This window comes from Carex rostrata, chromosome 31 (assembly GCF_964058835.1).
Source record: "Carex rostrata chromosome 31, lpCarRost1.2, whole genome shotgun sequence".
NCBI classification, from domain to species: domain Eukaryota; kingdom Viridiplantae; phylum Streptophyta; class Magnoliopsida; order Poales; family Cyperaceae; genus Carex; species Carex rostrata.
The window spans coordinates 4,686,051-4,699,696 of record NC_135948.1 but is presented as its reverse complement, the minus strand read 5'-3'; the positions used below and the strand labels follow the sequence as shown (position 1 = coordinate 4,699,696).

At 33.1% G+C, this 13,646-nt stretch overlaps 1 protein-coding gene and 1 long non-coding RNA gene across 2 annotated transcripts; one reads left to right on the top strand and one right to left on the bottom strand.

Moving 5' to 3' along the window:
- The first annotated feature begins 11,278 nt into the window (after nt 1–11,278).
- LOC144547578 (uncharacterized) lies at nt 11,279–12,158 on the top strand. Its single transcript, XR_013509110.1, has 2 exons — nt 11,279–11,342; nt 11,624–12,158. It is a non-coding gene; the product is annotated as an uncharacterized LOC144547578 (long non-coding RNA).
- A 77-nt stretch (nt 12,159–12,235) lies between these two features.
- On the bottom strand, nt 12,236–13,213 carry LOC144547577 (pathogen-associated molecular patterns-induced protein A70-like). Its single transcript, XM_078296252.1, has one exon. It carries the CDS (start codon nt 13,111–13,113, stop codon nt 12,361–12,363), a length of 753 nt encoding a protein of 250 aa, XP_078152378.1. The 5' UTR covers nt 13,114–13,213; the 3' UTR covers nt 12,236–12,360.
- Between the last annotated feature and the right edge of the window lie 433 nt (nt 13,214–13,646).

Below are 13,646 nucleotides of genomic sequence, written 5' to 3'. Positions count from 1 at the left end.
TTGAGTTTCTTTCGGTAATATATTGTTCTTTATAAAAATAAAAATAAAATGATCTACCATTTTTTGTTCTTTCTTTTAATGAGTATATAGCCGATTTTTTTATTTATATCCAAAATTTAAATTAAATTTCAAAAATTAACCGAACCGTCTGTCAAATTTGAAATCTACCCAAACCGGTTAACCGTTAACCGGACCAAATTTCCGGTTAACCGTTAACCGTTAACCGGACCAATACAAAGAACCCGATTATCTGTTTAGCGGAAAGATAGAGATAGGTTCGGTTAGATGTGAACCGGACTGGCTTGGTTCGGTTACCTATCAACCGGAAAGAATGGTCCGGTTATTGGTTAACCGAACCCAGCCCTTTTTTTTTTTTAGATGCGTGGGGCTGGGGGTCGACGTGTGGGGGTGGGGGTCATGCAGGGCTTTTGACACGTGGCTGTACAATCCTTGGTCCGGTTATTGGTTAACCGAACCCACTTTTTTTTTTTTTTTTTTTTTTTTGGGGGGTCATGCATACTGGGGTGACGACACGTGGCTAACCGGTTACTGTACACCCGTGGAGCTGCTGCATTTAATTCGAATTTGAGTGTGGCTTTCCATTTCAGACTTGCATCAGTGCGGGAAGAAGAGCAGAGAAGAGGAAGATTTCAGAGATTAATCAGGTTTTTTTTTTTTTTTAAATATTAAAATAGTTTATGATACTAATTAGAATAGTTTAGAATATTGATTCGATTATTTAGAATCATGGAATATTGATTAGATTGTTTAGAATCATGGAATATTGTTTGGATTGTTTAGATTGTTTAGATTCTTGAAATTATTTCGAATATTGTTTAAGATTGTTTGGAAAATTATTTGGAAATATATTTCAAATATTTATTTGAAAAATTATTTGGAATATTGAAAGATTGTTTAGAATTTGTTTGGAATATTATTTGGAATATTGTTTTGATTATTTTGAAATTGTTTAGTTCCGTTTAGAAAAATTTAAAATAGTAGCCTGAATAATTTAGAAAGTTGCAAAATAGTGTAGAATAATTTAGAAAAGTTCCCAAATAGTGTAGAATAATTTAGGAAGTTCTAAAATAGTGTAGATTAATTTAGAAAATTTTAAAGTGGTGCCCGAATAATTTAGAAACTTCCAAAATAGTATAGAATAATTTAGAAAAGTTCCAAAATAGTTTAGAGTAATTTGTAAAATACCAAAATGGTGAAAAATAATTTAGAAAGTTCCAAAATAGAGTAATTTGCAAAATTCCAAAATGGTGAAAAATAATTTAGAAAGTTCAAAATAGTTTAGAATAATTTAGAAAAGTTCCAAAATGGTTTAGAGTAATTTGTAAAATTCCAAAATGGTGAAAAATAATTTAGAAACTCCCAAAATAGCGTAGAATAATTTAGAAAAATTTCAAAATGGTTTAGAGTAATTAGTTATTTGTAAAATTCCAAAATGGTGAAAAATAATTTAGGAAGTTGTAAAATAGTGTAGAATAATTTAGAAAATTTTAAAGTGGTGCCCGAATAATTTAGAAAGTTCCAAAATAGTCGATAATAATTTAGAAAAGTTCAAAAACGGTCTAGAATAATTTAGAAAATTTTAAAATAGTGTAAAATAGTTTAAATGATTTAGGTAATCTAAATTGGTTTAGAAATAATTAGAAACATCCAAAACGGTTTAGATTAGTTTAAATTTTTTGAAAATAATGAATTAACTTTGAATTAATCACGTACCTGTCTACGGACATTTTTGAAAAGTGGATCCTGGAACACGGCTTTAATTCCCAAATGTCTATCCGATATGACACAAAAGAATCGATTATCTCCAATTACTTCCAGCCTCAACCATCTCATAAAAAAACCCCAGTTGTCAGCACTTTCTTTCTCCACAATTGCAAAAGCCACTGGAAGTAATTGGTTTTCGGCATCGTACATACATGCCATTAGCAGCCTTCCTTGGTACTGTCCCGACATGAAACATGCATCGATACTAATCACTGGTCTGAGGAACGGTATCGCTGCAATACAAGTTCCAGATGCCCATGCCGCTCTGTGGAAAAGCCTGTCAGTTTCTCCATCAATCGGGGTCGAGATCACACAATACTTGGTTCCTGGATTGTTTCTTTTGATGGCTTCTAATAGTGGAATAAGCAAGTTGTACGAGTTCTCCCAACTCCCAAACAGATTTGCAATAGCAAGCTCACGGCCTCTCCATAATTTGTTGTACTTGGGGGTTACCTTGTAGGGTTTTGAGGAACGGTTCAAACCCATTTAATTAGCTTAAGCTGCGGAAAGAGTAAAACAAAAATTTTTACATCTAACTTAAGCTACGGATTAAATGAATCAAGAAGATTCGTTTAATCCTATTTACAGATCTACTCCATAATTGATTTCCTAAAGCATTAAATCTATTTACAAATTAAATAGATTAATATAACAATTTATACCTTGATTCCAAATCTTAGTTGGAATGCAGACCGAGCGAGTAGAGCCTCACCAGGGATGGAATCGACTCGCAGTATCACACGTGTGATACCTCTATTGGTTATCCACCAGGACTAACCGGAGAGCGATTTACTTCTTCTGCCAGAAATACCGTAAACCGCGGAATTCTGCAGAAACACTATTCACCGAAATAGGGACAGATTAAATATATTTAAGACTCCAAGTTATTCAGTTTCACTTAAAAAGCAAAACACGAAATACCGCAGAGTTTGCAAAAATATATTTTTCCGAATCTCGTAATAACCGAAATCAGGGAAGAGAGAAAAACCGATTAACAAAGTAATCAGATTAACATGTGAATTAGCAAATTTTCTCTCTACCCTCACCCCTCTATTTATAGTGTTTTGAGGAGGTTCGCAAAAGACCAAAATACCCCTCAAAACAAATCTATTTACCAAAAGCCCTTGACACCTCATCCTTTAATATGTGAAAAGACCAAAATACCCCTTCCACACCCTTCCACACTCTTCTCCATGCTTCTACACCCCTAAGGTGTCATGCAAGGTGGCATAGGTGTGAAATGACCATTTTGCCCTTGGCCCATTAAGGCATGAATAGTAAAAGGCTTTGATTTTGGGCTTTGACTTTGGGCCTTTAATTTTAATTAAGGCTTTGATTATTTTGGGCTTTTAAACCCATAATTCAAATCCATAATTAACAATTAAAATTCCAAATCATATATATATAATTGTCATGTACAATTATATTTCTTTTCGGTTATTGTTCGGTAACTTTTATACAACGTAACGTGTACGTTTATAAATTAACCGTTGTTTCTGCTTGTCATTCTAAATGACATTTATAATTTAATTATATCACGTATAATTAATTATAACCATCTTAATATTAATTATAATCAATTTATAATTAATCAGTAAGATTCTCCGAGTAGCTCCTATATGGTGTGACCCAATAGGATCTGTGTTATGTTGGTAAACAGAGTTAAAACTGTTTTAACTTCTGTTAGTCATGGGTGGCATCTGGCAACACATCATGACCATCCAATTACACAGATGATGCTGTACTGTACAATATCACGATCCAGTAAACAATTTACTTGTGTCAGTTCTTCTGTCTCATAGCTATCAGATCAGTTTTAAGGTAGATATGTGTCATCCTTGTTAACTGTATCTTTTCTTGATCTTGAGTAGATTATCAAATACAATTACTCTTGTAATTATACCGCATGCAGATAATCTAACTCTATCAAGGGGCCCAGTGATGCTATAGCTCGTATAGAGATACGAGGGACAAATAGTATTCTTGGCAGACTATCACTTCCTCAGCTAAGTTATATATATGGAAATGCTACCGTTATGGCTGCTTTTTACGAACAGCGTTAGATAACACTTACTCATATATATTTCTTAGTGGGAACGATAAATACCTCATACTGTAGAACTTTGACACTGAATGAAAAACATAAATGACACGAACACAATTCTATTTAATGTTTCATTCGGGGTCTGTCAAATACCATGTTCCTTGAACATGTATCTATGTGATTAAAATGACATCTCGTGTCAGGTGGTTTGTAAAACTTAACCATCTTTTAATCCATATACTAACCTTATAGCGGTAATTAGTGTTCCTGCTAATTACCTTGGTTAGTGACCTTTTAAGATTAAGAGTATATATCATCTATATTATGGAGTTTCACAATTTCAGTCATGAACTCGAAATGATCCATAAATGCAATAATACTCAAGGCAACAAAATGATTTATAAATAAACATTCAATTCATGAACAAAGCTTTATGATTAATTATCGTATTATTGACTTCTAGATTATTACAAACTAACATACCTTATTATATTTCTGCATGATGATATCTCAGATATGATTTATAGGAGAGCACACATCCCTTCTAATAGTCTTATCAATTGCAAGGGCAACCATCTCTGCTGTTAGCTGACAATGATTAGTACATGTTGCTGATACTCTGCACGTATGAGGATACGCTTGTTTGGTAATAATCCAAGATTCTGAAAGACCGTTTTGCTTAGCGCATAACTTAAATTTACAAAAAACATCTCTGCACGCCACCTCGTAACGTCTGGGTTCGCTTCTAAGAATCTTGCACTCACAGTTCTTATCGAGATGGAACTCATTGATTGCTATCCTTAGAGCCGTTTTTGACTCATAAACAACACCCTTAGCCAACGGATTATCGAATGTGTTTTTTGAGCTGCCGAAAAAATCGACATCCGCAGGCCGAAAACCGGATATGTCATTGAAACTATCAACCGGATGTGTCATATTTTCTCGACCAGTTATCGGGTACTGTGATTGACGGGATTGTATTTGACGAGACTTTGATTGCGACTGGCTGAGCGGTTCAATATCATCGTCGGAACCCAATGACTCATCTGAGAGCATCTCATCTCCACTTTCCAAACTGTCAGAATCAATTGCATCCACAGGTACATGCGAATAATCACGTACCTGTCTACGGACCCGATTGGTACTGGGTCGGGGTCTAACCGGTAAATCCACAGAGTTTCGACTGGTACTGAGTCGGGGTATAACTGGTTGATCCACATAGTTGCTACCGATACTGGGTCGGTGTCTCATTGGTACATCCACAGAGTGCCTACCGGTACTGGGTCGGGATCTAACTGGTATTGGGTCAGGATCCACAGGATTTCGACTTGTACTGGGTCGGGATCGAGGTTCAGGAATCTGACTGGTACAGTTCGGTTCCAATTCTACATATAACTCCAGAATCGGTAACCTTTGTGAAAAAGACGACACAACTCCTAACATGAATTCGAACGATGGTTGGTCCATTAGCGGTACTAATTGATAGTCACGTTGTCCATCGGTGGACATATTAAACCTGGCTTAAATTTCCAGATTTGCTTAACTAGCATTGTACCCAACAAATTTATAAATCTCATTCTGAAGATAATCAAAATTGTGGTTCACGGTTATCGGTATTGAGTATTTAGCTCGGGTACTGTAAAGGACCCCGTCATCATTGTATTGGATTTCCCCTCCAATAAAAATTTTCGCACAAATGGTTGTCATTTTTAGTTTCGATTGGTCTGGCAATTTAAAAAATAACAACATATAAGTAATTAAAACTTGTCTGGACCTCTAAAAATTATTCTATATCATTTTACATTTTTTTAAATTATTCTAGACCATTTTGGATATTCCTAAATTATTCTACACCATTTTGGAATGTTCTAAAAAATTCTAAATTATTTCGACAATATTCTGAACCGTTTAAAATGAACTAATTAATTATATTATCAATTAAAATAAATAAAAATAAAAAATACCTGAATCGAAGAGCCGATTGATCAGACAGTTAGAGCTCCGTAAGGATTCCTAAAACAATTCTAAATCATTTTAGATTTTTTTTGTCGTATTCTAAACTATTTTGGAACCTTGGTAGCTACTACCAAGTTTTCAAAAAAAAAGAATCCGTAATTTGTTATTAATTTGAGTATTTATAAAAAAATCAGTATTCTTTATCTGTTTTGAATATTTTCTGAATTAAATAAAATTGATTATAAAAAAATAATAAACTACAATTTATAATAAATTAAATAATAAGTAACATTCTTTCTCCATTACTTTTGATTTATATTTTTTATAACAATAATGAACAATTTGTCAATTTATTTTATTTATAACAAGTTGGTAAAAAAAAAATTGTGGTACATATTGAATAACAGTAATATATGCAAATATTACGGTTATAATATGTTGTATTTTGGTTGGAGATCATATTTTAATTTCTTCTTCTCCAACAAAAAAATTTCAAAAATCGATAGTTAAAAAATTAACTTATATAATTTACAAATTAATTATAAAAAAAAAATTACCTTTTTTTTTCTTCTTTTCTTCCGTTCGTATCTCAAACAGCATTTTTTTTTCTTCCTTTTCTTCCGTTCGTCTCTCAAAATGGCAGATGTTAAAATATTTCCGTCGGATTGATATTTATAGAGTCTGTGTTAAAATATTTCCGGTATACCAAAAACCGAACCAAAATGGCTGTCCGGTTCACGGTTAACCGAACCGTGCTTTCCGCTTCACGGCTAACCGAACCCAGTGTTGGTCCGCTAAACCGTTAACCGAACCCATACCCTTGGTCCGCTAAACGGTTAACCGAACCCTTGGTCCGCTAAACCGTTAACCGAACCTAGGGTCCGGTTAACCGTTAACCGGAAATTTGGTCCGGTTAACGGTTAACCGGTTTGGGTAGATTTAAAATTTGACAGTCAAACCGGTTAATTTTTGAAATTTAATTTAAATTTTGGATAAAAATAAAAAAATCGGGTATATAGAGATGAAAATCTTGCCACCGCGCGTAATTATCTTTAATTTCGCTACATGCTTGTTGATATCGATATTACGAGTAGAACTAGGCTTAAGCTTATTAAGGTTTTTGGTGAGCTTAACTCCAAAATTTATTAGATTGGCTTCAAATAATAAATCTAAACCGTTAAAACCGATTTACTTCACGAGTGATGAATTTACATGTAAAGTTTTTAGAATTTTGAATTAATTTCATATACAGTCAAGTAGTCAAAAATATTCCAAAAAAATGAATGCACTAAAATTAATTTATACTTTATAATTTTGACCGCTTGACTTTATACAAAAATAATTTGAAAACTTAAAATCTTTGCATGTAAATTCATCATTTGTGAAGTAGATGGATCTCAACGATTTAAATTTGTTGTTTGAAACAGATATAATATATATTTTAGAGTTAAGTTCACCAAGGTGTTTAGTGAGCTTAACTTCAAAATATATTATATCGGTTTCAAACGACAAATCTAAGCTGTTGAAATTCATCTACTTCACAAGTGATGAATTTACATGCAAAGATTTTAAGTTTTCAAATTATTTTAGTATAAAGTCAAGCGGTCAAAATTAGAAGATTTATAAATTAATTTTAGTGTATTCATTTTTTGAATATCTTTTGACCTTGACTTTAATCAAAATTAATTCAAAATTCTAAAAACTTGACAGGTAAATTCATCACTAGTGAAGTAAATTTGTTTTAAAGGTTTGGATTTATTGTTTTTGAAACCAATTTAATAGGTTTTGGAATTAAGCTCATCAAATACTTTAGTGAACTTAAGAACACCCTAGTTCTACTCTACATATACACTGAATGAATGTGCACTGAAAGATATATTTAATTATTAAAAGATATTGGAAAGAACTAACAAAAAATATATATTTAATTATTAATTAACAAAAGATAAAAGAAAACTTTGAATCGGCAAAATAAAAATTTATCCAAAGTTTGAATCATTGAAATTTTTACCGATCCTTCTATTTTATAATATATTATTTAAAAAATAATTCTCTAAACCAAGACTGTCAACAACCAACTCAAGCCGAGCCTGATCTGTGTTAGAAATGTATTAATTGATCAGAATATTATGGAACATATTAATAATTAATATGAATTAGGTCTTAATGGGCTAGGCCCGAATTCTTGATCTCATTTGATTTGATCTGATCTGATCAGATCAGACAAGTTTTCTGAAGAGATGCAACCAGATGGTGCGACTGAATAGATGCATTAGTATTATAAATATACATGTATAATTCAGTTTTGGTTGGTTCTAGAATTTCAGTTCAATACACATCAGAAAACGTAAGAGAGAAAAAAAGAGAAAAAAACATGGCTCTTCAGATCGGTACTAGCATACCGATTGATTGTAGTTTGTCAATCTGTTCGTGTGGATACTAATAGAGGCGTGACTGCTGGGCTGTTGCGTAAATCTGACACGAGAAGGAAAGGAGACGGAAGGAAATGAGAAGAAGGCTACTGCTAGACTTGAAGTTTCCACTGCGCATTTAGTGGTAAATTCTTTATTTAATCCTGGAATTAATTTTATGCATGGATTCTGGTAGTGAACAAATCTTGAACTGTTTCGAATTGTTGCACTATAAGCTACCCGAAATCTCAACATTTTGCTAAGCTAATCATAAGCCAAATCGAACCAGCTCATTCGTACTGTGAACTGTACATATAGTAGGGGTGTTCATTGGGTCTGATTTATTCGGTTTTGAACCGAATTGAATTAGTTCAGGTCAAACGGTTTGGTTTGAAAATTTTCAAAACTGAAATAACCGATTCGACCAAACTTTTATATATTATGAATTTGGTTTGGACCGTTCCGGTTTATTTCTTAATCAATTGTTTTAAATACTTCAGTTTATTTCTTAATACCGTAGTTTATTTCTTAATCAATTGTTTTAAATACTTCGATTTCTTTCTTAATACCGTAGTTTATTTCTAAATACATGGTTTATTTTTTAAAATAAAATCAAAGCAAATCAAATCAAATCGATTAGTTTGAATATGAATTCGGAAAATTTGAATTGGACACCAAGAAAATTTTGATCAAGACTCTTATTTTCAGTGGGGCCTCTTAATATATTTGATTAAGACTCATATTAATCCATCACGTTTATTATGTTCATAATTATAATAATTATGTTGTGGACCAGCTAAACATGATTTTTGTTCGGTTCTAACATTGACACATTGTCCTTCAATCAAACGATATCTACTTTGATTTACTTTTCATGGGATGTACACTATTTTAATTTTGAAATTTGATGGGACGTTTGCTGATGCGAGGATCCCTCTCAAGTCTCAATCCATTGTTTAATTAGATCAATATACAATTTTAGGAAGATAGATCCAAGAGGGTTTTTTTAAAAAAAATTTTAGCTTTAAATATTCTAAAAAAAAATTTCAGTCGAACTTTGAATCTGCAATCTGATAAATTATTAAGTTATTACGCTCTTTGGCATAAACATTTCAAATTAAGTAGAGTTCAAATATTTCATACTTTTAATATTTCATTCGTGCCTTGTGTTTTTATACAATTGTCAATCCAAATATCTCAATATGACATTCACATTAAATATGCTTGGAAATCAAAATTTATATTTTCTTAAACATTTTTTACTATTATTTTAGATAGGTACAGATGTCGAGCATTTTCTGAGTTCAAATAGATTTGAAGCCCTAGGTTGATAATGAAAGGTTAATTCATTTGAATTTCACATCGGTATTTATATTTTGTTTATAATTATGATGGAGATATTTTAAGGATGTCGTTACCATTACTTCAAACATTATACGTAGGTATAACTTCTCAAAAGCCCAAACTTTAGAAGTCCAAAAGTAGACTAAAAAAGTTTTGCTTGTCAAAAAGGGAAATTTTATTTGTTACTTCCCCTAATAAATATCTAGCTGGTAAAGTATAGCATGGTCTAGGAAACAAATTCCTGCCGATTTTGATCAATTTGACGAGTAAAACTAGGGTGCTCTTAAGCTCACCAAAATTTTGGTGAGCTTAACTCTAAATCTCATCAAATCGATTTCAAATGACGAATCTGAACTGTTGAAACCCACCTACCTTACGTGTGATGCATCTACATGTGAAATTTTTAAACATTCGAATTAATTTACTATAAAGTCAAGCGGTCAAAAGCGTTCAAAAAATGAATGCACTAAAATTAATTTATTAACCTTCTAATTTTGACCGCTTGACTTTATACTAAATTAATTCAAATATTTAAAAATTTCACATGTAGATGCATCACATATAAGGTAGACGGGTTTCAACGGTTCGGATTCATCATTTGAAATCGATTTGATAAGTTTTAGAGTTAAGCTCACCAAAACTTTGGTGAGCTTAAGAGCACCCTAGTTCTACTCCAATTTGACAATAAAATTTGACAATAAGTATAGCATGGTACAGCAACAGCCTTTCAACTTTGCTTTTAATTAACTTTTTATACTACGGCTTTGCCTCATTCATTAGGGGTGTCAACGAATAATAAGAAAAGAGTTGGTTGGAAGTATTTTCGTACATGTATGTATTTGTTACAAATTGTTCTTATTTGTACTCTATTTTTATCCGTTATAAATTGTTTTTATATATACCTTATCTTTATCCGCTACAAATTATCTTATCTGTAATCTACCTTTATCCGTTATAGTTGTCGGATAATAAAATAATAGTGGATAAATAACATATAATAGTATAATACTAATATAATATAATAATTATTTTTATTATTTATTAAATAAAATATTGAAACATATACATTCATTTCACACATATATAACACTTTATTGAAAAAATATAATCAAGCTAAACGCAAATAAACTAATTAAAGTCCTTTTTTTCAATACTTGTTAATATAATTTTTTTTATAATTATCCGATCGGGTAACATGTATGGAATAAATTTTATTTGTACCTTTATCTGTTTCGATAACGAAAAAAATCTTTAACTGTATCAGTATTACATAAGTTTACGAAAAAAAAATCTTATCTTTAATAATCTTATCGGATATGATACGGATCGGATAAATGAATATAAGGGTGCCATTAACACCCTTATGATTCATCTTATTTTAATTGAAATCAAATATGAGCATAGAAAAGAAAACATGAGAAAGCAAAATTTTACCCGCAATTGTTTGTGGATAAAGATTTGTATCAACAAATGGGAACGCCTTTTTAGTCTGACAATCTACTATGTATAGTTGCTCAAAGATATACAAGTCAATTTTGTTTATATTAAAAAATGTAACATCTGGCAAGCTGTCCTTCGTAACTGCTCTTCAACATCCCCCTGACCAATTAATTAAACAGGTAATACCATCTACCATGCTAGCTACTAGCTAGGCGAAGTTTCGTTTCCTGGTACAGAGTCGTATACTAACGGTACAAGGAAATTAAAAGTTCGGTGTCAGATTTATACGGATATATCTTTCTGTATTGCACGGCTTTAGATTTCAAATTACTTTTTATAGATACTTTTGGCTTTTTTAGAAAGTTCTCAAAGATATATCTTTCTGTATTGCACGGCTGTGGAAGGAAATGAATTGACGGACCTTCGAACGACAGACGAAACCAGAGCACATCTTAATCAATGCGGCGGCCAACCGAAGGAGAGAGACAGGCTTAGATAGGCTTCTGGCCTTTTTAATTTTATTAGCAGGCCTTTATAATAACCAGATAAAACCCCGAATACCGTTGGTAATCGGTGTTGTAAATACTTTATCTTATCAATATATCTTTTAGTGGTCCAACCACTAAACATAAAAAAAAAGAAGGTTCTCAAAGAAACCTTTCCTCACAAGTCAGAAACGAACATAAGAAAAGCATAACAAACTGGACGGCGCAAATATCCTCTGTTTCCCATATACCTTACTACTCGGCTTTGGAAAAACAATTATTATCTAATCGAAATCTTATTAGATACCCAATCTACTAAACTAAAAAGCAACCAATCTCTCTCTTTAACATGTGAATAACCGCCCCCTTTATTTCATGAGCTGGCTTTATTAGTTTTTCATATAATGCGCAATCGAAGTGCCAGTGTGCCAACCTAGACCCTACCATGCAAGATGCTAACGAAGTTTCGAAAATGGGGCTTTATGATAAATAAAGTAATGGATTGATTAATTTAATTTAATGCAATGCAATATGAATCATAAAAACTCATCTTTTTCTTCTATACTTGATAATCATCAATAATAACAGTCACTATATGACGACGCATTATAAAATTACAATTTATAAAGGGAATAAAAATAACATAAATTTCTTTCACATAGATCCTAATATCAAGGCTAAAATTACAAGAAATTTTTTTATTTGTAATAACTAGTAAGTATACAAATGAAAAATTAAAAAACCTGTAACCGTATGCAACTTTTTTACACACAGAATAATAGACCAAATGCACCCAAAAAATGAAGAAAAAAAAACAATCCAACAAAATTTCCATCACAATACTAAAGGATCATATACCTAATGGATTTTAAATTATTCAACTTGAATAATGAATCTACCTTCCGCGGTTAAGCATCTCCTTGTAATTCAAAATTGAATTCAACCTCTGAATCTTGAGCTGCTCCTTGAAATTATTAATGAAATCATCGGCTCTGGCATCAACCTCTTCTTCTACCACTACATCTCTCCCTCTAAAACTCGTCTTCTGCCTCACCTCCATCTCGTTACCTCCCACACTCACTGTCTTCTTCATCTTCTTTTTCTTCACTACCGGTTTCGACGGCTCTGAATTACTCCTCTCGTAGTGATGCTCAGTACTAGTAGTGGCAATCGACTCAGTCTTGACTTCTTCAGTTTGAATTTCGCCAGATCTGAAGCGGTATAGGTTAATTGATTTCAAACGATCTAGTATGGAGGAGGTACGCGCCAGAGGAGGAGCTGAAGTTGTGGAGGTAGCCTCACCGAAGTCAGCACCGTATCCAACAGTCGGATTAAATCCTAATTCGGTTGGTATAGGGTTAAGGTTTGAGATCGCACGAGGAGAAGTGCTGAGAGGATCTGTGGGGAGATCGCCGGAGCGGAATCGATGGAGGGTGAAGGAGCGGAGGCGATCTAGCACTGGAGAGGTGGTGCGGAGGAGAGGGAAGTTGTAAGCTCCGGCAAAGGAAGTCCCGGAGGGGTCTGGTTGGTGGCTCCGGTGGTGGCGAGAGGAGATAAGGATGGTGCCGATGACGAGGTTTAGGAGGAGGAAGAGCATGGCCGGGGTAAGGAAGGAACTTATAGTCTGCCATGCGTCAAGAAGCATCATGCTCTGCTTTGATTGATTCTCTGCAGTGTTTGATGGTGAAGGCGACAACACAGTAGTGTTTGATGGAAAGAGCACGAGAGAAGAGGCGAGAAGTGAGAGATAAGAAATGAAATGAAAATTGAGAGGTAATTATCGGAGGAGATGGTTTGGAGTGTAGGTGTAGCATTGTGCCAAGAGGTCGGCGTGGAATATTCTGTGCCCGCGGACACGTGGCGTGCAATTAGAGGTTTAGTGAGTAGGATTTCGCGCGCTCGGAAACTGCGAGGAATATAATCTCAATTTCATGTGGTACCGGGTGATTTGTTAGCTACTTTATTAAATTCTCCTGAATTTTGACTTATATTTTATGTTTTTTTTTATATATATTACATTATTTTACATATTTATAGTTACTGCTCTAGTCAAAACTCGATAATATAATTAAGTGACAAAATAAGCAACTAAACCACAGTAGAAGGTTTGAGTTATTTCAATGAACTTTAACACACTAGATGACAAGATGCTTTTAAGGTATCAATCTTTTTCTACCTGAA

Excerpts from the sequence above, each read along its gene's own strand:
- LOC144547577 (XM_078296252.1), bottom strand. The coding sequence starts at position 13,113 with ATGATGCTTCTTGACGCATGGCAGACTATAAGTTCCTTCCTTACCCCG.